The 21,305-nt window shown below is 41.0% G+C and overlaps 1 protein-coding gene across 1 annotated transcript in view; it reads right to left on the bottom strand.

Moving 5' to 3' along the window:
• Positions 1-3,708: 3,708 nt before the first annotated feature.
• The window catches only part of ubash3bb (ubiquitin associated and SH3 domain containing Bb), a 45,304-nt gene continuing 27,707 nt past the window's right edge, over positions 3,709-21,305 (bottom strand). Inside the window, exons 2-14 of the mRNA XM_071905553.2 lie at positions 14,883-14,936; positions 13,434-13,620; positions 13,075-13,273; positions 11,312-11,481; positions 10,397-10,605; positions 8,582-8,723; positions 8,208-8,331; positions 7,422-7,544; positions 7,216-7,308; positions 6,576-6,720; positions 5,977-6,083; positions 5,712-5,821; positions 3,709-3,846 (exon numbers count right to left, since the gene is read on the bottom strand). Coding sequence (XP_071761654.1) covers positions 3,709-3,846; positions 5,712-5,821; positions 5,977-6,083; positions 6,576-6,720; positions 7,216-7,308; positions 7,422-7,544; positions 8,208-8,331; positions 8,582-8,723; positions 10,397-10,605; positions 11,312-11,481; positions 13,075-13,273; positions 13,434-13,620; positions 14,883-14,936 — 1,801 coding nt within the window. The remainder of the gene's footprint in view (positions 3,847-5,711; positions 5,822-5,976; positions 6,084-6,575; positions 6,721-7,215; positions 7,309-7,421; positions 7,545-8,207; positions 8,332-8,581; positions 8,724-10,396; positions 10,606-11,311; positions 11,482-13,074; positions 13,274-13,433; positions 13,621-14,882; positions 14,937-21,305) is intronic.

The following is a 21,305-nucleotide window of genomic DNA, read 5'->3' as shown; positions in this document are numbered from 1 at the left end:
AATCCTTCTCATGGGGCTCATGGTTTGGTTCGGGTCCATCCGTCTCTTAACAGGAGTTTTGGCTGCAGCCTGTTCAGAGGCGAAGCGGCTGTGCCCATGATGCATCGAGGCTTCTGTATTCCATCTCTCTATTGACATCATAGAGGCTTGGCAGCTCACTCAGGTAGAAAGTTATGTTAGACGATACAGTTTGACAGCCACAAGGGGGTACTGTCCCCATTCACAGACATTCATTGTGTGAGGTTTTAGGGGGGGAAATGCAACATCCAGCATTATTGCAAGGACTTGGCAGAGAACAACCTTGATGTTTTGGGGTTTTTACATTTATGATGTAGGTATTTAGGTAATGCAGAGTGCAGTAGTAGACAATAGATGTAAAAACATTCCTGTGAACCTAGAATGATGATTTATGATGAATTATATTTAATCAAGCATATATCCAGGGATGAAGTGTTAAAATGATGGAAGTTATATGAAGATAGGGTGTTGTAAGGGGAAAACAAATTAATTCTCTGTTAATAGAATTGTTAATACAATTTTATATTGGTGGTTGTTTGCCATATGATGATCACTCACTACAGTATATTATTTCAGATAATGGATTAGGTATAGACTGTAAATACCTAATACTTGCACAAAATAAAACAAAAACAAGGATTTAGACTTTTATTTGAATTGTAATCCTTTACAGTATTTGCAGCATAGTTGCAAACCAAACGGTGAGATAAAGACCCGTGTCTGCAAACCTACTGTGTTTTTTGTTATTGCTATGCAGACAAATGATGCCTTAATGTTATGTTCCTTCAGAGCGACGCCATATAGAGAGACTGCAACTGAAAACTGTAGACTGACATATGACTTGCTTTCGCTTCTCCTTCACAATATGAAAATATTACAGCTGTCTCAAAAGAACAGCCTATTTATGACTTGATGCTACATTTCACAAACAAAAGATAACTCACACATGGAAGCATCCCCACCCGCCTCTCCTTAAGATACACATCAACAGATACATTTTTATGAAAAAGAAGTGATTCTTTAAATTATTTGCTGTACACATTTGATGATATGTCGAGACAATAAATTAAGAATAAAGAAACATCTTAACATCACATGGCTTTCTCCTTTTAATTTCTTTAGCCACACGCTCTCCAGTCACACGGCTTTCTTCTCCTGGAGTTTCACTCTTCAAATGAATTAATCATTTTCAACGCATCTGTATGTCCGGTTATGGACACACGCTTTTATGTTACTTTTCAACACAAGTTAACATACGTAGGAAAGTTTAAGAGTGTACATTTTCCACCATAATACCATTCACATTTCTGTAGTAGCAACGTGTTTGTTTTTTCCCAGCTTGTGCTTCATTGCCTCCCTGTGTCAAAGCATTTGCAACAGTTGCATAGCGACGGCAACACTGTTCAAAACACAGACAATGAATTGCATTTTACAATATTATTGACCATGGCTTGCAGACCGAGGAGACAGGAACACATGTTCCTGTTCTGATCTTAATGTTCTGATAAGACCGACTACACTGATTTAACCACAATCCAAAGCCTGAAGTTGCCTTTACAAAACACAGTTACTTTCATTTACTTACAAGCTCCCATATTATTCAGTTTCAATGCTTTTGTATTCACATATGCGGTGGCTCATAATAATAATATTCTTCACGATGTTTCGCAAATAAATGTAGTTTAGTTAAAAGTTGAATTCGTTCAATTGGATTTTAAGACTAAGTTCTCGCAATGCTAGACCCTGATTGGCTGACAACACCACATGCCCACCAGTGTCCATACCTGATACCAGAATTTCATTTGGTCAAATAGAGTGAATCTACAGAGTGTCAATTAGTGGGGAATTATAAGGGAATTATATTCAAGTGCTCTGAATTTAGAGAAACTTCAACAAATCTGACATCAGAGACAGGAAAGGAGTTTAATACTTCCAGCAAAAAAATATCTCTTGACCAGCTCTAAAATTCTATCGTTGAGAGGGATCAATAAATGAGGCTCTGCTGAGAAAAACCTATCATCAAATGCAAAGCTGCGACTATGATGCACGTCAAGTAAGGTGTTGCCCAAAACAAACTTTACATTTACAATTGATGGAGTTTTGCAACTTGGCATTTGAACGTCTTCAGCTACAATTAGGCAGTCAGTACATCAGGACACATCACTTTAATTCCAAGAGGCACTCACAATAACACAGTTACCCAATCAATGAGATATATTTCAACGCTGCATATATGTGCTAAATGCAGTTAACACCTGAGATACAGTGCATAATTCCTTGCATGCTGTTAAAGGGGATGATCCTCTTGTTTTTAATATCTTTGCTTATAATATCTGAACGAAAGTTATATCAATAAATAAAAATCAACTGGAAGACTTTTTTTTTTTTTTTTTTTCAAAATATAATTATTTACAGCTACTCCAAACCCTCAAATAACATATATATAACAAACACACACTGAAAAGGCTATGTCTGACTGCTGGACCAGAATCAAGAAGCTACTATATGATTGTCAATAGTGCATTTTGTGCTATTGTTGTTGCTTGTTTTCATATACACGGATGGTAGAAGACTTCGCTGTACTGTATGTGCTGCCTGTAGCGCCAAACTAGGGAAACATGTGTGACCAATTGATGCGGCTGGCGCTGGGAAACTCCCTGACGAGGACTGGAAGCCGGCGCTGATACGGTTTCCCCTCATCCACTGGGAATCAGGACAAACAGGACAAAGGGTGCCATTGCCTTTCAAACATAACCGATCCCCTATGTTCTTTTATTCCGGTCGGGAACCTTGTGACTCACATCGGAGTCAACAACACGTGTGTACTGTAGGATTTCAAGTGTACAGGCGATGTGGGAAGCTGCTGTGATCTCTGCGCCAAGGCAGTACTGTTTTGATATGCAGCGCTGTCACAGCAAAACCAACACGGTCTCAGAAAAGTTTGTGAAATGAGCACGAACTCTGCAGAGCAGATTACGTGTTGTGGGCACGAATTATGTGAAGATTGCGTTCCTCCACCACAAAAGGATTAGGTGAATCGGCCATTTTTACCTTCGTCGCGTGAAAATGTTAGAGAATGGTTAAGTTTAGGCAAGAAAAACAACTTTGGTTAAGGTTAGACAACTGAAACGAGTTGGTTAAGGTTAAATGAAGGTTTTGGTCAAAACTTTAACTTCGCTCACAGTAGAAGCTTCTTGTCATGAGTTGGGAATTTATCCCAGGTTGTTGGTGTTGAAGCTAAATGTTTGTGTGTCAAATGTCAAACTACATCCTGTTTCTCCTCCAACTAGTCCTCTCCTGATGGGGAAACGTATTTCTATCACTTTTCTGTGCACATTATTTACATTTTAAGACACCATGCTTATTTCACGACATTTCCTGAGACCGGGCTAAGCAAAAAAAAAAAACGGTATAGCTGACATCGGCTCATAGGTATAAGCCAGCTAGATCCAGGTCAAAGCTCTCCAACACAACCCAAAAATCATTAATACCAGCCTCAGCAGTACACATAATGAAAGACAGATCCGGAGAGATGCCCCAATCATTCACCGGCCGGGACGAGGCTCTTCGACTTCAGGCAGAAATGTGTACATAAGGTGATACACCCACTGAAGTTCCAGTATTTTTTGGGGAGGGGGCACTAGGCTGAAACGCTGTTACTGCAGTTTGTGGGTCAGGTGGGGGCAGGTGTCATTCCTGTAGCAGCGTCTCCCTCCAGTCGAAGGTATGGTTCGGTCCGTGCGTGAGCGGGAGGATGGGAGGGTCCGCCAGCTGCCACACCCCTGTGTCTCCCTGCTCCTCACAGGAACAGAAACCCAGGTAGGGGATCTGAAGACAAAGAAGAACAGCTGGTGATGTTTTCTGTAGAAGACAACAGGCTGATACTGCTTTTGATGGAAGCTGCCACTAGCTGATATTATTGAATATCTTTAAATTTGATCATTTTAAGCCAAAAAATGCCCCCAAAATGACAAGTATTCAGCGTTTCCCCCAGAATTGTACTCTTGTCAGGGTGGAAAAGCCTCTGAAACATTACTACTACAACTACTATTAATAATAACAATTATGATACTAATATTAATATACTAATACTAGTACTGATACTAAAACTACTACTACTAATAAAAACGCATATTCATTCACTTCCGATCAAAATGTCGCAGTAGAATCAATTGAAGTTAAAGGCTTCCCATAGACAAACAGTGTAGTATTGATCAATACATATATAATATACATATATAATCAATCAAACTGCATCATATCCATCATAACAGAGGTGGATGGCACTAACTGGCTGATATCTGATCAGGAAACGAGCAGATCCTGGGGAGAGGATGGGAAAGGGCAAATTGAGAGCGAGGGGAAAAGAGCAAAAAAAGAGAGGAACAATAAAGAGGGAAAAGACAGGTGAGTGAACAGAGATGGCACCGAGTCACTCTTGTTAAGTCTGAGAAAGTCTTGAGTTATGAAGTCCAGGTCAAAAGGGACAAGTCTCACTCTCGGTTCAGATCGGTTGGGAAGGTGCAGAAGCAGAGAGCAGGCAAACAGCCGCTGCATTTTAAGAGGTTTATTGATCTCGATGCATCAAGACGGCATCAGCCCTCTCTGCCGGGCCAGTATGCACTCTTTTCCCATGACAACATGAAGTTGCTTGGGCTTTCTCTATCTCTGTCATGTCGGCCCTCCCAGCCTCATCCTGCATTCACCCAGTACACTCCCAATCTGTAGGACTAGCTCAGAGCTACAGAGACGAGAATATTGAGGTTTATCCTTTCCCCCCCATAAATTCATAAGACAAGTATAACTCCAGAGTGAAGTAGAAGTAGACTAGACGCCACGCTGCATACAAATGCCTAAGTGTGAGTCTAGCGCTGACTGAAAAAATCTTGTTAGAGAGAACACACAGCACAAAGCTGACTGACCTGTGCTACAAAAGCTCGCAAACCCATTTGCCCGCTGCTAAGGAGCAGCAGAACAAAGAACCATTATTACAAGAGGAAGTTTAATCCAACAGGAATCCATAAACACCACAGAGGACAAACATCATGTCACAAGTGGAATGGAAGTCTCAAGTTGTAAGCATGCAAATCCCAAAAAGCCCCCAGTCACCTCCCTGTCCACCAAGTCTGGTATCGAACTGGATCGAACTTGCGATACAAACCCTGGCAAAAACCCATTTCATATGATATGGAACCTTTAAATGCCAAATTTCACATTTTTATTCTTTAGCTGACCAATAAAGTGACACACTCTAAAGTCTAAAACATTTTTGAGTTTCATTTTCATCAATGCAAAAGATCCACTCAAAAAAAAACACTTTCTCTCTTGAGCACATGTCACTTTACTGGTCAGACGTAGAATTATATATGGAAACTTTGCATCTCTGCTTTTTTTTCTTCCATTTGTGAGAGTGAGCTCCCCTTCCATCTCTCATCTTCATTGGATTTTTGGGCCTACGCACCCCTGTTGTTGCATGTCCATCCGCTACAATAGGCGCAGATTCAGTTTGTGCTATTCCGAGCTGAACTTAAGTCGCCGATTTGTTATGAAGTCAGTGTCCATCGATCGGGGAGGAAGAGGAGGCGGAACGCTTCGGGAACCGGAGGAACACAGCGATGAATGGATAGAGAAGTGGGATGCATAACGGAAAAGATCAGAGGGAAAAGATTAAAAAAGAGATGCATCCAGCAGACCTTTCGGACTACTTGGATGAAGTCCTTGGCGCTCTGCGGGCTGCGGCCCTGCAGCTGGCGTGTGCAGGCCTCTAGGGAAGAAGCGTGGGCCACAATCAGCACGTTGTTTCCTATGGAGAGTGGAAACCAGAGCAGGATGCAACATCAGCAGTGGACCAGCGCACATGCACATAGAAACTAAAGCAACAGCACACCCACGCAGGCACAGTAACCTCTACCAGACGCTCCGGGGGCTCTGCTCTTGCCTCCACGCTCGCTCTCTTACCAGTGTTTTTGCAGTCTGACAGGATATCTTTGGTCACTTGGTAGCTCCGACTTATGTAGTTCTCGTAGGACTCAGACACGGTGAGCTTGCTGACTGGGATGAGAGGTCTGTGCAGAAACAAACAGGAGTTGTTGGAAAAACCTGCGTATAATTCTCGTTTTGTTCAATTGTGCCATAAGCCATGCTACACTAGGCCAGTTTTTTGCTATAAAATGATTAATCTCTGCATCAGCCACAACTGAATAACAAACGGCTTTCCACTAACTTACTTTCTATAAATGACGTCAAGAAGAAGCCACTTAGGATCATGTAACTAAATGACTGTAACTATAACACTATATAACACCTTCACACAATATGCCTTATCAATAGATGACATAAAAAACAATGAATCCCCATCATACAAAAGCTGGACTACCACTGATGATTCACCATAGAGCCTGAATGGCCCAGCCTACACTAGGCTCGTCATGTCTTAGTAAAGGCTTGAAGCCCCACCTCCTTTTCTTCTTTTGCTCTCTGGGCTTGATTAAACATCAGTTGAAGAGTTTCATTCCAATGGGTTTTCTACACAGGGGCCAGTGGGTTGTTTGTATCACCTGTATGTTGTGTCCACGCTGAAGTGGGCTGCAGCCAGGTCAGTGGGAGGTATCCATGCAGGCATGGAGTTTCCCGAAACCCACTTGGTCCATTCAAATAGCCCCGGTTCCACCCGCATCTTCACCTTGCCGTCCTGCTGCAAGCCTACAGGGAGTTTGGGACAGAGAGGAATGACTGGTAGAGATAGGTCCTCCAAGATCAACAACCACATCCAACCAGCTTGCTGTGTCAGATAGGCCTACTTTCTCTTTAACACATTTGATCAGAGCGGTTCTCAAAAAGGGGGTCCGGAGACACCCAAGGGTCCTTGTGGGAGTTCCAGGAGGTCCCCAGAAAATTGAGGATAGTTTACTTTTATTAGAATTTAATTCACTAAAGATATCCCAATTAGAGAATGTATAAGAATGTCTATCCCATCTTAGGTTTCACTCTCAACACTATTACCTCTCCACAGACAGTGCAGACAGTTACGCCATTCAAGACTAAATCAATTACATCCATTTTTCCATATGGGTCCCTGGGACAAAATCTGATCAAATGGGGCTCTGTGGCCTAATGTGTGTCTATCTGCGGTTCAGTGACATGAAAATGTCGGAGAAGCCCTGATCTATCAGAACTTCTTGAGGAGACTCGCCTTACCTTTGAGGATGTTCTGTGCAGTCTGAACACATCTCAGGGAGGGAGAGCAGTACACAAACTCTATCACTGTGTTACTCTCTAGCAGCGCCTCGCCTGGAAAAGTGCATATTTAAACACACACACTTTATGAAAGAGCATAACAAAACACGAGGCCGATCCTTATCCCTGAGCACTCTGCATCATTTAGATCTGTATTGACGACATACCCACTAGTCGCGCCTGTGTGGATCCAAACACAGTGATGGGAGCATCCATGTCATAATCTCTCTGTCCTCCTCCCCACAGCGGCAAACTGGGAGGCATGTTCAGGTTGGAACGTACGTATCTACCTGCACAGCCAACAACAAACACCCAGATGTAAGGGTTTCTCTTGCGAGATAACTACACTTTCAAGTGCAGTGAGACAGTCCAAGGGCAGAACGCAGGGTTTCATCGCCCCAAACACGCAGCAGGGTTAGACCGATATATCTCCAATATGATGGCGGTTCCTCCCTCACCACAGCTAGTGAATATGTTTATATTATTATTATTTCTAGATCATTTATTCCAGAGAAATTATTCCAGTGTGGTGTAATGTTCTCAACAGTCTGTAAAAGCTGTAATGAAACCTGCATCACTCTGCCTTAAGGAGCTGCTAACCCACCTAAAATAATTTCATTAGTCTGGCTTTACAGTGGAGAGTTTTAGTGTCCCATGATGGTCTAAATGCTGTTTCAGAGGCTTTTCTACTCTGACAAAGAACACCGACTCCTTAACATTTTTTAAATTTTTTGGGGGCATGAAAATGGTCAAATTCAAACATATTGAATTTTGGCACAAAATATCAGCAGCTTCAATCCAAAGGTTAGCAGTCTCAGTATTGGCCTTCAAAAATAACCATAACCCTACACTACAATACTCATATTCCCTTTACAATATTGCTTTACTATCTGATTGGAGATGTGATTGGCTTAGTTAACCTCTACTAAGGACGTGCGATTGGCTGTGCTCACCTTTACTATCTGAGCAGAGGGAGAGCCAGTGTTTTCCAAAGACCACATCCATCCTTTCACCGTGCCGGCAGACAAAAAGCGTTCGCTTGGGCTGCCGAGAGTGACTACTGCTGATCCGCAGGACCTGGGGGAAATGAAAGGAAATTCACATCAGGACATAATTCACTCCACTGGTTTCCAGTTGCATTTAGACTTGATTTTAAGACTTCACTGATCATGATTAAAAGGTTAGAATTAAAAACTGCATTTACTGTTGTTGTCGTCATAAAAAGGGAATTACTGACAAATGCAACAATGTAAAATTTCCAAGATACCTAACATACATTTTGAAAATAAATGTTTAAATGGAAATATCAGTCACAACAACAAACTACCTGCATTGGATGGCAGATGAGACTGAGGGTGGGCGTGTCTCCAGGACTGTTATCAGGCCGTCGGCTGTCTAGCAGTCCATCAAACATCCCCCTGTCCCTGCTGGCCTTGTCAGAAGGCCCGCAGCTGAAGAATGAATGGGATCTGTGATAGAGAGATAGAGAGAGATAACGTATGCGGTGCAAATTGGATTATTTCGGTGGTCTTAATGTTGAGAAACACTAGCACTAACAATACCATTGGTGTGAGATAAAGGCTACCAATGGTCTCCACAATGGCCTCGTTTGTTTACGGTATTTATACCAAGGTATCACAATTAATTTGACAATGATATACTGATGGTTAAAAATGCTACATACAGCACCTTTAAAAATCAATTAAAGACCTACTTGTACTCTATGGACTTTCAGTGTCACAGATGTGTTTTACCTAGGGATGCACCGATCCGATACTGATATCGGATATCGGTCCGATACTGACTCAAATAGCTGGATCGGGTATCGGTGACAATGGGGCCGATCTATTCAATTCAATTCTATGTTTATGTCTACGTACGCATACTACGTCATGCGTCAGCAGCGCGCCGGTAGACCCGGCCATTTGCCTTCGGTCCGTCCGGTGGCTCCTCCGGTCCAGCAGCTCCGGAGGATCCCGGAGGATCCCGCCTGCCGCGCGCAGCGTCTCCCGCACTGAATTCTCGCTCGTGGGGCGCGAGCCTCCCGCAGCTAGCATCCAGGCTAACAAGCTAACCTGGCGCCCAACCCTCATAACAGAGCCGGGGTCGGGGTGAGCTGACCGGGGGTCGGTGCTGATGCTCGGTAGTTAAAAACACACCTGCATGAATACTTTGTCTCGGTTATATGTTTAAACTCTCCCGGGTCACCGCGCGGCCGAGCAGGCTGCCATTTAACCTGCGAGGTAAAGTAGTTTTCCACCAATTATACAATCGGCGCGTCCAGCCAGACTCCATTCATAAATCCAAGGTTTACGGGGACTCGGCTGTAGGTCAACGTTGTTTCCTGCCACAACACGATTTCAAGTGTTTTCCGTGTTCGTCAGGTACTGCTGCTCCATTCGGCCGACACATAGTCAGACTAACATACCTTGATTTTTTTTCTGAGGGCTGTTTCATAAAGCAAGATTACCAGTTAAGCCAGAGTTATTTCAGTAATTTAGGTTTATTCTGCATATTTTGAATGTTTTGTTTTTACCAAGTTACTTGTTTATACTACTTGTGTGAATTGTGATTTAATTTATCAAGTTTGTTTGCACTAGTTTGTGACTTAATTGTGATTTAATGTTTACATTTTGTTCTCATTTGATGCAGTTGTATTGTTTTATACTGGAATTTTAATTCCTGACCAATTTGTTGCTGCATTTAAAAGGTTTACACTTGAATTGTAATTCCTGTTAATTTTGAAGATGTTTTACCAAGTTGCTGGAGCACGATTATTTATTATTTTAATAATAAATAACAATTGAGTACATTTATATCTATGTATTTATTTGTTACATTTTGTTTTACAAAGTTAGGAAAGCAATGTTAAAGTCAAGCCTGATGTTGCCTTACACATAAAAGAATGATCCCAGTCTCTTCCACACAGTGAGGCATAGCCTACAGTTTATTAATTAAACACTGGTATCGGATCGGTACTCGGTATCGGCCGATACCCAAAGCCCAGTTATCGGTATCGGTATCTGGACTGAAAAAGTCGGATCTGTGCATCCCTAGTTTTACCTGCTTTTTTGTAATGTGCTTGGTCTGTTTTTTTTTTGGTCTGTTTAACTTGTTTGTTATTAATGCCACCTCTGCTCACCCATGGAAGACCCAGGTGTCGGACTCGTCGGCCCGGCTCACGTAGTTCTCGGGCAGCAGGCCGGACAGCCCGGTGGCCAGGGAGGTCCCATACACCCAGCCCTCACTGGCACTGCTCTGGTCTACTGGAGACATGAAGACAAAGTCCCCAGGAACCAGCTCCATCTCATCCTCATTCTGCGGCATGTAAGGGTACATCACCCGCAGCGTCTGGAGACGGGACGGTCAGGAGGAGTGGGTTTTTTTGTCATAAGGTTACATTGGAATCAAAAATTGTGAGGTACAATGTATCCTTCATTGTTGGTTAACATACAAGTCGCCAAAAAAATTTAACCTACTGTACTGACAGAGCTGCCAGAGCAAAGCACTTGATTTCCATAACTTATGAACATAAATAGAAAACTGCAATTCGCATTAGTGTTACACTGATATGTTGCTTTGGCGATATTGGCCTTTCATCAAAAATAAGATATCAGCTAGTCAGTGTCATCCACCTCTGATATGATGCAGTTTGTTTGATTACATATTTATTGTAGAACTGATCAATGCTACACTGGTTGTCTATTGGAAGCCCATAACCTGAACTGATTTGGATGCAACATTTTAACTGGATTCCAGACAAGTATGCATAAATATGTTAATTATCCTTCTTCTTATGCTAGTTTTCAATGGAGAGTTTTTGTGTAGTTATTTGGATATTTTTGGCATGAAAATGTTCAGATTTAAAGATACTGAACATTGGCACAGGCTATATCAGCAGTGTGAAAATATCTAATAATACTATGCGTTTAAAGAAAAAATTGAGTTTTTCATTGGTTGCATAATTTTGAGATATACAATTGAGGATAGTTAAGGAACTTTCATTTTAGCACCGGTGAAATAAGTCAGAATATCTGTTGTTAGGATAAATGAGTACCTCATGGTTAGCAAAACGAATGTCCCGGGAGAAGAGGACAGCCAGCCAGTCACAACCCAGCTTGACTTCGATGCCCTTGGCCAGCTTCTCCAGGGAAGGGAGGTGATCGGTGGGGAAGTGGTAGGCCAGAGTTACATGGAGCTGCTTCTTATGAGGCTCCACGTGGACTTCTGGAGGAGACAGGAGGAGATGAGACCATCAGTAAATATTGTCTAAATCCATTTTCCATCTCGCGTCAATGGAAATTCTATTATGATTTGGTTCTGTGATCTAGGGATCAACTGCAATTTGTATTTTTACCCTTCAAGAGCCAAATTCAGTTCAGTCGGGGTGTTCGCTAACTGTTCAGTCGCTAACATTAACTAGCAAGCCAAGTAACCTAATGTTACTGTATTCTCCATTGAAGAGGTAAAGGCAGCTGAAACTAGGGAGAGCTGAGATCACATTCAAATAAACTGGTAAATAATTAGGTTTAAACAGTATGTCTTCACTAACAGTGCAATGGGGAAGCACAGAATCTGCAGTTGTTTGCTATCTGTGGAGTGAAAAATATGTGAAAATAAGTGAAAAATATTCTTATCATGAACTCAAACTAGTATTCGTGATGGAAACTGCAGAGTAAAACTGATGCCCTCTGTGTCAACAACATTTTTATATTGCGTTTTGATGACATGTTCTAATCCGTCTCTACTTCACCGTGAAGCAAAGAGCTAGTGAAATGACAGAGCATTACAGCGAGCTGAACGCAGCTCTAATCTGCCACTCAGGATTTGGCACTTGTAGCTGCCGCAAATACCTTTGGCAGTCAGTCTCATTTTCGCCTGTGTTTAAAAAAGCTACAGTGACAGATGGAGTGAGTGCTTTAATAACCCAACATGGCCACCATCACACCAATCATTTAGCTGTTGAAAAAAAAGGTGAGTGCTGACATGACTGAAGGTGAGAGGTATTCTAAATCACTGACTATATCCAGTGATGCAATGGTAAATTAAAAACTATGACCGTAAGGCAAACATACCCCATAAACAAAAATCAATTATATTTTCAGAAGTTTCCGGATTTATGCTTTGTCTTCCTTAGGATACCTTATCTTCATGTAACTTACATCAGTTTGATAGTATGAAGCCTAGTGCTCTGCTACTAACTGAAAAAATACAATCTACCCTAACTAAGTTATTGACTCTGGGTTAGCTAGTTAGCCTAGCTGACCTTCCAAGTTCAAACTAGCCATACTAGCCTATAGGTATCTAGGTAAGATAGTTAGCTAGCCTGCTGACCTTCCAGGATCACAAATGCCATGGGAGGGAGTGAATGAAAAAATGAGTCATTGCCATTTATATTTTTTATTTGTATTTTGACCAGAGTTCCTTCTTTGACATTCAAGTTTGCCAGTTAGCTAAGTTGCGCTCGGGAAAAATGTGGCTCTTTGGCTCCACCCATTGAAGATTTAACCCAACTAATACAATTATTTCTGCTTCCAGAACAACTCATCCTCCAAGAAATCAGGGATTATTTTACAGCTGGGACGCCAGGTGAATGCAATTAACTATCGCTATAATATAATTGCTATCTGCAATTAATGAGCTGATAAAACAGAGCAGTACCCTGGGTCCTGAGGACCAGGACTGAAAGCCACTGAGCTACAGCGTGTTTAGAGAGAGAGAGGAATGACATGCAATAACGGTCCTAGACCAGATTCAAACCCAGGACGTCAGGAGTACATGGTGCCTTAGCAATCTGTTTTTACCCCTTGTGGTTCCTACCTGCCTTCCTGGCAGCATCTGTGGCGAAGTCGGCCGCAAACTGTTTGAGGACATCGGCGACCTGCTCCTCCACGAAAAGGCCGATGAAGTTGGAGGATGTATAGAGCTCTAGGGGGAGGGGGCTGGGAAATCGACCCCTCCACTGGGCTACGGTGGCCTGGAGGGCCTCAGATAGAGCCTCCACCTTCTGGTCTGCACACTGTTGAGAAGGGAGTGAGGAGGTACGAGAGTATAGTCACACACAGGGATGAAGAAGAGCATCTTGCATCCAGAAGCTGTCGGCAACTTGTTGTTTGTATCGGCCTTCAAAAAGCCATATTGGTCAAACCCTAAGTTCAGTTCAGTCCTCTCCAACTCACCATAAAGAACTGACAGAGGGTGATGTGGGGGAAGATGTTGTGAGCTTTGTTTTTGCCACAAGTGACTCGACTCTGTTGCCAGAAGTGGGAGAGCTGGTTCTGTAGCGGCCCACTGGGTCGAAGGTAGAGGACAAACTCCCTGGGCAGCGGGTCATCCAGGAACGGGTCGTCTACATGGGAGAACAGCCTGGGGGCAGGGGGCAACCAGATGGAGATGGAGATAAAAGAAAGCAGGAGGAAGCCTCAGGTCCAGATTCACTAAGATTGCAAGGGCAGTCTACATGTTTTTGCGCCTCAGTTGCTTGAGCTAAGAGCGCATAGTTTTCGACTTATTCACTAAGAAATTTATGTAAATCAAGTTGTGGGGCAAACAAAACCCTGAAAAGAGCACTGCACAAGCAAATTGCCCCTTCATTACCAACTGCAAGTGCAAACTGCTTCAGCTGTAAGACTAGTCCACCAAGGCTGGCTCGCTTGCCCTAAAGCCCCTTTATAATTGGAGCGTTTTCTGCTCTGATCTGAGATTCTAGACAGAAAACTCTCTTCCTTGCTGTGTGACTTCTTGGTGACGATGCTGCGTCTTGCAGCAATGATGGCAGCCATTCTGAATGGATGAACTCTTTGGTCTTCATGCCTCCTTACAAAGGATCTTATATGTGCTACAGTAATTTAGAGTTGGTGTTGCGAAGTGTCAGTGAATCAAGAGCAATCTTTCTGATATGATCATTTTGGTGATATAGCATGCTCTTCCCTGCACAAACCTTTAGTGAATCTGGGCCTCTATCTTTTGTGAGGAAATGTCATGAATATCCTTAGTTTTTATTCTGTACTTAATCAGGTAGTTTCAAGACAGACCTGATGAGAACGAAAAAACATTCAGAAAAATGCCAAAGAAAATCTTCAATACAATTCAGTCACATGTTCCAGCAGTCAAACAGTCAACAACATTCAGGGACATGCATTTTAAAAGCAATCACAAACATGTAGAAAATGTGAGATTTCATTGCTTTAAAGGGGGACGAGAAATTACAACTTCAAAAAGGGTTTTGCAGTCTGTTCCATTTATTAGGTGTATGGTACCAGAAACCAGTGTTGCCAAGTTCAGAATTTATGCATAGAGTATTTAAAACTACCCAGTCCTGTGATCGGGTACCAGAATTACAGGATTTACAACACAGTAGACAGTCTCCATAATAAAATAGACGCAACTATGGATTGTACAATGCAACAATACAATTTTTTTTTTGACTATCAAATAAGAAGCATGCTTTGTTTCTGCACAAAATAATCTCATTTTTATCCTAAGATTTTGCCAAAGCTATAACACCTGCAAATGATATGGACACACTTCTCTACAGCAGAGGGCAGTGTAACATGTTACGATCTCACTGACTTGTAATGTGAATGTTTGCATGTGTGTATATATGCATGCTGGTTGTTTGAATTTACCAGTCGCATGCTGCTTGCACACTCCGACCTCCTGTTGATACTAGTGCTTTCAGTCTGTAAAAGAGCAAAACAGAGAGAAAAAGGCTTGTTGTTACAATTGTGTGTATCTCTCCATATTATCTTCAACAGCACTAGGAATTTTCACCTGTAAGTTACTCATCTGCATTCCAAACCGTGTGCTTTAACAGTGCATGACTTGTGGTCGTACATTTCAAAAGTGCTAACGCAATGTTTCACACAACTATGAGGAGTTACTTCACTTAGACAGGCGTTGGGTGCACAGAGTCTTTTCTTGCATTGAGTTTCACTTCTCTTTCCAAACCAGCTTAGCAGCACAGGGTCACATTGATCTCGTTCTCTGTACAGTATTTCTTATCCTCAGGAGTTTTCTGGGAGCGGATAGCAAATAAAGGAAGAACGGTTCTGGATGCGCACCTATGTGGAAACTTTGACTGTATAAACAGTTTCACCGAGAGATGCACCCATTGCTGAATAAATATAGCTCAAGAGTAAGAGGTTTCAGAGAGGGGAGAGGGAAATATGGCAAAGGTTCAAAGGTGTTGACTGCAAACTGAACAGAAATGCCACTGGGGTAAGGTAAAAAATAATGTCACTGGAAAAAGAAGAGAAAACCTGTGAATTATTCAGCTGTTTTCCCTATTCGACTGACTGACTGCAGTGAATGTTTAAGCAGAAATTCAGCAACAATCTAATCAGATAGAAGAACAAAGGGAAATGGAAATGAGTTTATTTTCTCACCGGTCAGACTGGTGGAAGGAATAAACTACATTTACTCTCATTACTGAAATTGAGTGGCTTTTTTTGTGTACATTTTTGAGTAATCTTAATTTTACTTTTACTTGGGTTCGGTTTTGACCGATTTGTTATACTCCACAGCGTTTTAAACCACCTGCATTACAGAGTACAAATTGTGAAGGCTCTTTTGTAAGTAAGTATGTGGAGGTACAAGTATGTGTATGCCACTCTAAATTTATCAAATTATTTAATCAAATAAATAATTTCAAATCAAATTATAATTAACATGCATCCAGCTACAGTATTATTGGTTTGCGTTAACCTGGTTGTTGTTTAGCTAGTTTGCTAGCCTTGCTAGCTTGTTGGAATAGCTAATAGAAAAGGAAACGTGATTTTAAAAATTTTCAATTTTTAAAATCACAAATCTCATAATAACAACAGGCTTTGCTCTTCATAACACAGCACAACCTGTTTAACACATTACATTGTTGTGTTCACAGTTTAATTTATGTGCTTTATTTTATTTTATTTTGTTTTTCAATTAAAAGAACTTAGTTTGGACTATTTATCTCCCATCCTTTTTGTATCGCATGGGAAAGATCATATGTAATAATGTCTGCTTTTTAAAATAACTTTAACAAAATTTTCAATGAGCTACTTTATACTTTTACTTGCATAGATTTGCTCCAGTAATTTAGATTCTACTTAAGTAAAATTTCAGCAAAGTACTTCCACTTGAGCAGAATATTTTGGTACTCTTTCCGTCCCTGAGTTTAGATCAGAGAGGTCTAAGTGCAGCAATGAGTTAGATTTATCTCATATCGGGAACTACGAAATCAGCAGAATTAGTGCATACTCTGAAAAACCAAGCCAAATTTATTCTATGACACAAGACTTGAGCACAGCACTAATAACTAGCCAACACAGTCTGGGGGCTGAACATTGAATCCTGACTCAGAGGAAGTGTCAGTTTCTAAAAAGCTCCTCCAGGGCAGTGTGGAGGACGATACATTTGTGCGTTGAAAGCCCTTTAAATCAAGTGTGTGACTAAATCACCAAGGGATGACTCTTCTTAACCATAACAAATGACTTCCAGTTACATCGAAAAAGTGATTCATGGCGAGGTACGCTTTGGAGGTCAGCATGTCGTCAGTTGGTTACGTGAATATTCTCACTGTGCATGCAAAAGTCTCCGCTGCTGTTATCTTTCTATTTATTATCTGCTTTTCCTGGCTGTCCTGGGAAAGGTCACTTAGGGTCAAGTCACTTTCAATTCAGAAGGTAGACTGACACTAGTGATTGATTATTATCAACAGAACAAATACTAAAAGTGGAGTATACATTCTAAACAGTTTAACCAATCCCAGCACAGCATTTGACAGATGGCCAAAAGCACAACATTTTTACAATATGATATTATGGCAGGAGGAAAATTTGTATTAAAACAGCTTTGGAAACTGTTTTGAACTGATCAGAAAGATATTTAGGTACTGATTTCACAAAACGATGCAGATAGCAGCTATGGGTGTCACCTCAACTTTCATTTTGCCGCTGTATTTACACTGGTTTACAGTTGCTGGGATGTCATGCAGCAAAAATGATAAAAGAGCTGTTTAAAAGACAACGCAAATACAATATTGACTTATCCCTCCGCTCTTCCGTCCTTGACTCAGTAACACCTGAAGGCTTGGCTAATAAGCAGGAGAAGGAGACGCAGATCAGATTATTCATATTAGGCCCAGAGAATCTAATTAGCCACTACTCAGAAGATAAGAACTTCTGAAAGCTAATGTAATTTCCTTCTCCTCTGCATGCACAGTGACAATAGATGTTGCTCCTGTGGGATGGGAGGAGTGGGGGGTTGAGGTGCTGTAGAGGTGTGTGTGTGTGTGTGTGTGTGTACGTGCAAGTGTATAAGTTTGTGCATGTATGACTGCATGCTTACTGTATGTGTTAGGGTTCAACCAGTATGGGTGTTTTCATGGCTGATACCAGGGCCGGTTTTAGCCTGCTATATTAGGGTGGGCTGGTAGAAATAATAGGTGGGCAACTTGGGCGGTAGGTAGCCCAGAGGTTAGAGAAGCAGACTAGTAGTCCGAAGGTTGCCGGTTCAAATCCCTGGCCAGATGGCACAAAAATCTGGCAAAATGACAGCTGGCAACTGGAGGGTTGTCAGAGTCAAGATCAGATGCAAGCTCCTGCCATCGTGCCCTCAGGCCTCTCCAGTTTATGGCTGTGTGTTTGTGTATGGGGTGTTTGGATGGGTTAAATGCAGAAGATTAATTTCCCCACAGGGATTAATAAAGTAGTATTCTATTCTATTTTATTCTATTCTAATTTATAAAGAACAATTTGAAGCAGGGAAATTGGGAGGTAGTGAAGCAGCATTTCTAAGTTTGCTGCTACCCTATGATTTGAGTCAGTGGAGGGCAGATTGATTTACCCTAAAATAAAAAAATTCCTTCATCCAGATTTTAACATAATCAACTCCATAACATTTCTTTTCATTGGATGAGCTTAGTTCTCAAATAAAATTAAAACCTAATCCAGTGAGACTTCTCACCATAGCCAATATTTACAAAACTAGAAGGTAGTCTTATTCAAACTTAAACTGAAAAGTGACAAAGAAAACAACTAAATCAACTAACTCAAGCCTATACTCAAACTTCAATGTAACTATACATATATATATACGTATATATATATATACTGTATACTGTATATATATAAAATCCAACAGGGCAAAATCAGAACAACATGTTATAAAACTTTTTTTTCCCTTTGTTAGGTACATCCAACAGCAACCTGAAAATCCATATGTACAGTATATCAGTCATATATCCATTTCTTTATTTCTTTTTATCTATCTATCTATCTATCTATCTATCTATCTATCTATCTATCTATCTATCTGTCCTCTGCTGCTGGGGGTGGGACTTTGGGTAGGGGTCTGGCAGACACAGATCATTCTCCTCAGTCTGTCCTTCTATCTTCATCAAATAAATTTGAGTTGATGCAAATGGACTGCTGATGGAAATTCGCTAGTAGCTAAATCTGGTGCAAAGCATCTCTGAGATTACTGTTTTTGTACATGATCCCTTACTTATATTACTTATATATATATATATTATTTTATTTCATTTACTTATTTCATTATCTATTTTATTCTATTAACTAATATTGTTATTCACATTATTTTTTTGTTAATTTCATTCCTTAACATTGTCTTTCATAATCGTAATTGTGCTTTGGCAACACATGTCAAATGTCATGCCAATAGAGCCTATTGAATTGAATTGAATTGAATTGAGAGAGAGAGAGAGAGAGAGAGAGAGAGAGAGAGCAGCAGTGGTTAAGCGAGCTAGAGAGTGAACGAAGAGAGAGAGCGGTGGTAGCGAGAAAGCCGGTGAATCAGAGAAATTAAACGTTATTTCCTGATTGTTTCACAGCGGTTACGTTCTAAAGCACAAATAAACACGCCCACACCCCCGCACACCCCCGCACACCTCCGCACAACCCTGCAGGAAGTGCCGCAACGCCTGATTTGGTGTGAATACGGCCACACTCTGTGCAGCGGACGGGTCTGCTTCAGAGCTCTGTGTGTTTGTGCCTGAACTCGACGAAAAGGGGGGGGTGGGCAGTGGGCGACTTTGGAGGCGGGCTGTAGGCTGCCCAGCCAATCAGAAGTTAGAAACGGTACTGGTATTTTCTGTGCTATTTTTCCATTGGCTGAACAAAGTTCAAACAAAGTTTTCTTAACTTTTGATTGGGTGGGCAAGACGATACCGATATTTCTGGATTGAAGCTACTGATAGCGGATATTTTGTGCCAATGAACTTTACATATAATTTTGACCGTGTTCATGTCAAAAAATAAATAATAATAAAAAACAAAAAAATACAAAAGTTCAGTGTTTCCCTCAGAATTTTATTGTCAGGGTGGAAAGCATTTAGACCATCATGGGACACTAAAACTCTCCACTGAAAGTCATACTAATGAAATTATTTTCGGTGTGTTAGCAGCACCTTAAGGCAGAGTGAGGCAGGTTTCACTGCAGGTTTGACACCCTGACACCCTTAAGCTGTTGAATAAGGTCATATTCTCACCTCCATCATATCGGCAGTGGGAAACATTGACTGGCCGATATCAGATTTTTACTGAAAGGCCAATATAACCCTATATATATACGTATATACGTATATATATAAGTAGCAATGCATTTCAGACAAGAAAAAAAACCCTCAAGATGTGACTTCACCACTCCTAGTAGCAGTAGTTCCCACCATAGCAGAAACACAGTCAGCTTATTGATGGCTGTCTGGTTTTTATAAAGCTGCTGTCACGCCCAGGTGTGAACCTACACACCATGCACATGTGAGAGAGAGAGAGAAAGAAGGAAGAGAGACCGTGACAGGGAGGCTAAAGGTTTCTGTTTAAGGAAGGGACTTAAACCACTTCATCACACACCCACACCCCATGTAACAGTAAATCAAGCCAGAGATGGAGAACATAAAGGAAAGCTTTACCACATACTAGCACCTGGGCAACATGCAGTGTTAATGACAAACTGGTATCTGACCGAAACACACGGGGCTTTCACAATCATGACCGAGGGCTGGAAAAGAGAAGTAGGTCCTGTGATGTGAACGTCAGTCAATTTGTCAGCCTGTTAGTCAGTTAGTGAGGCAGTTAGACTGTCAGTATATAGCAAGAACAGATATATATACCCACTTAAATGCAATTCCACTGCGATTCCTAGTATAGTTCCTAGCATATGTCAAATATACATATAGTTGAGGGAGCAGGGAAATCTTCTCCATCTCCTCATCTGTCATGTCACATGTGCAGCTCCATACAAAATGGATTGGACAAGATGGAAAAAGTTGTTGTGACAGCGAGTGAGAAAGATGATTTGATGAGCGTGAAGGTGCATTTACTGGCTCAAAACTGATGGCGCTACAATAATACCTAGAGGTTTTGGGTGTGAAAACTTAGAGTCTGCAAAGTTAGTCTCCCACTCATTGTCAATGCCAGGCTATACTGCTGTGAAAAAGTATTCAGTTGTTTTGTGGGTTATAAAAGTTCAGAGGGGGTCTGAGAGAAAAAAACGAGAAATGAGAGTTGGTGTGCAAGCTAATCAAAGGTGAAATCTTAAGGTGTGAAAATGGAATGAGCCTTCAATATCTCAATATCTTATAATAATTATCTCTAGCTGTTTGAAGACTTTCAGCGGACAATCAGGCCAGATTTGTATGGACCCTGGAGTGTGCCATGACAATAATTATAGTATAATAATAATTATTATTCACTTGTTATTATTATTAATTAATTAGTAGATAATAAAAAAAAAAAAAATTATAAAGAGATTAATTAAATTGCTGTTTAAATGTGGAAACTAATAAAGCAATCTATAAAACAATAAGATGTTAATTAAATGAGCTGATTAATAATTTCATTTCATAATTCTGTTTTAATCAATGAATCAATTACTGGATCTATAACTTGATCTGCAAAATTATTTTCAAAAATACATTTATACTGATAATCCATGACATTTCCATATAAATAAATGTCTGTTTTGCTATACTCTCTATCACTGATTGATTCAACCTATAAACAGTTCATGAAAGTTTTTACATTGTCTGTTCTAAACGCCCGGTGTCTGGT

Source organism: Centroberyx gerrardi, chromosome 6, assembly GCF_048128805.1.
Source record: "Centroberyx gerrardi isolate f3 chromosome 6, fCenGer3.hap1.cur.20231027, whole genome shotgun sequence".
Classification (NCBI taxonomy): domain Eukaryota; kingdom Metazoa; phylum Chordata; class Actinopteri; order Beryciformes; family Berycidae; genus Centroberyx; species Centroberyx gerrardi.
This window is presented reverse-complemented; position numbering and strand designations above follow the sequence as displayed.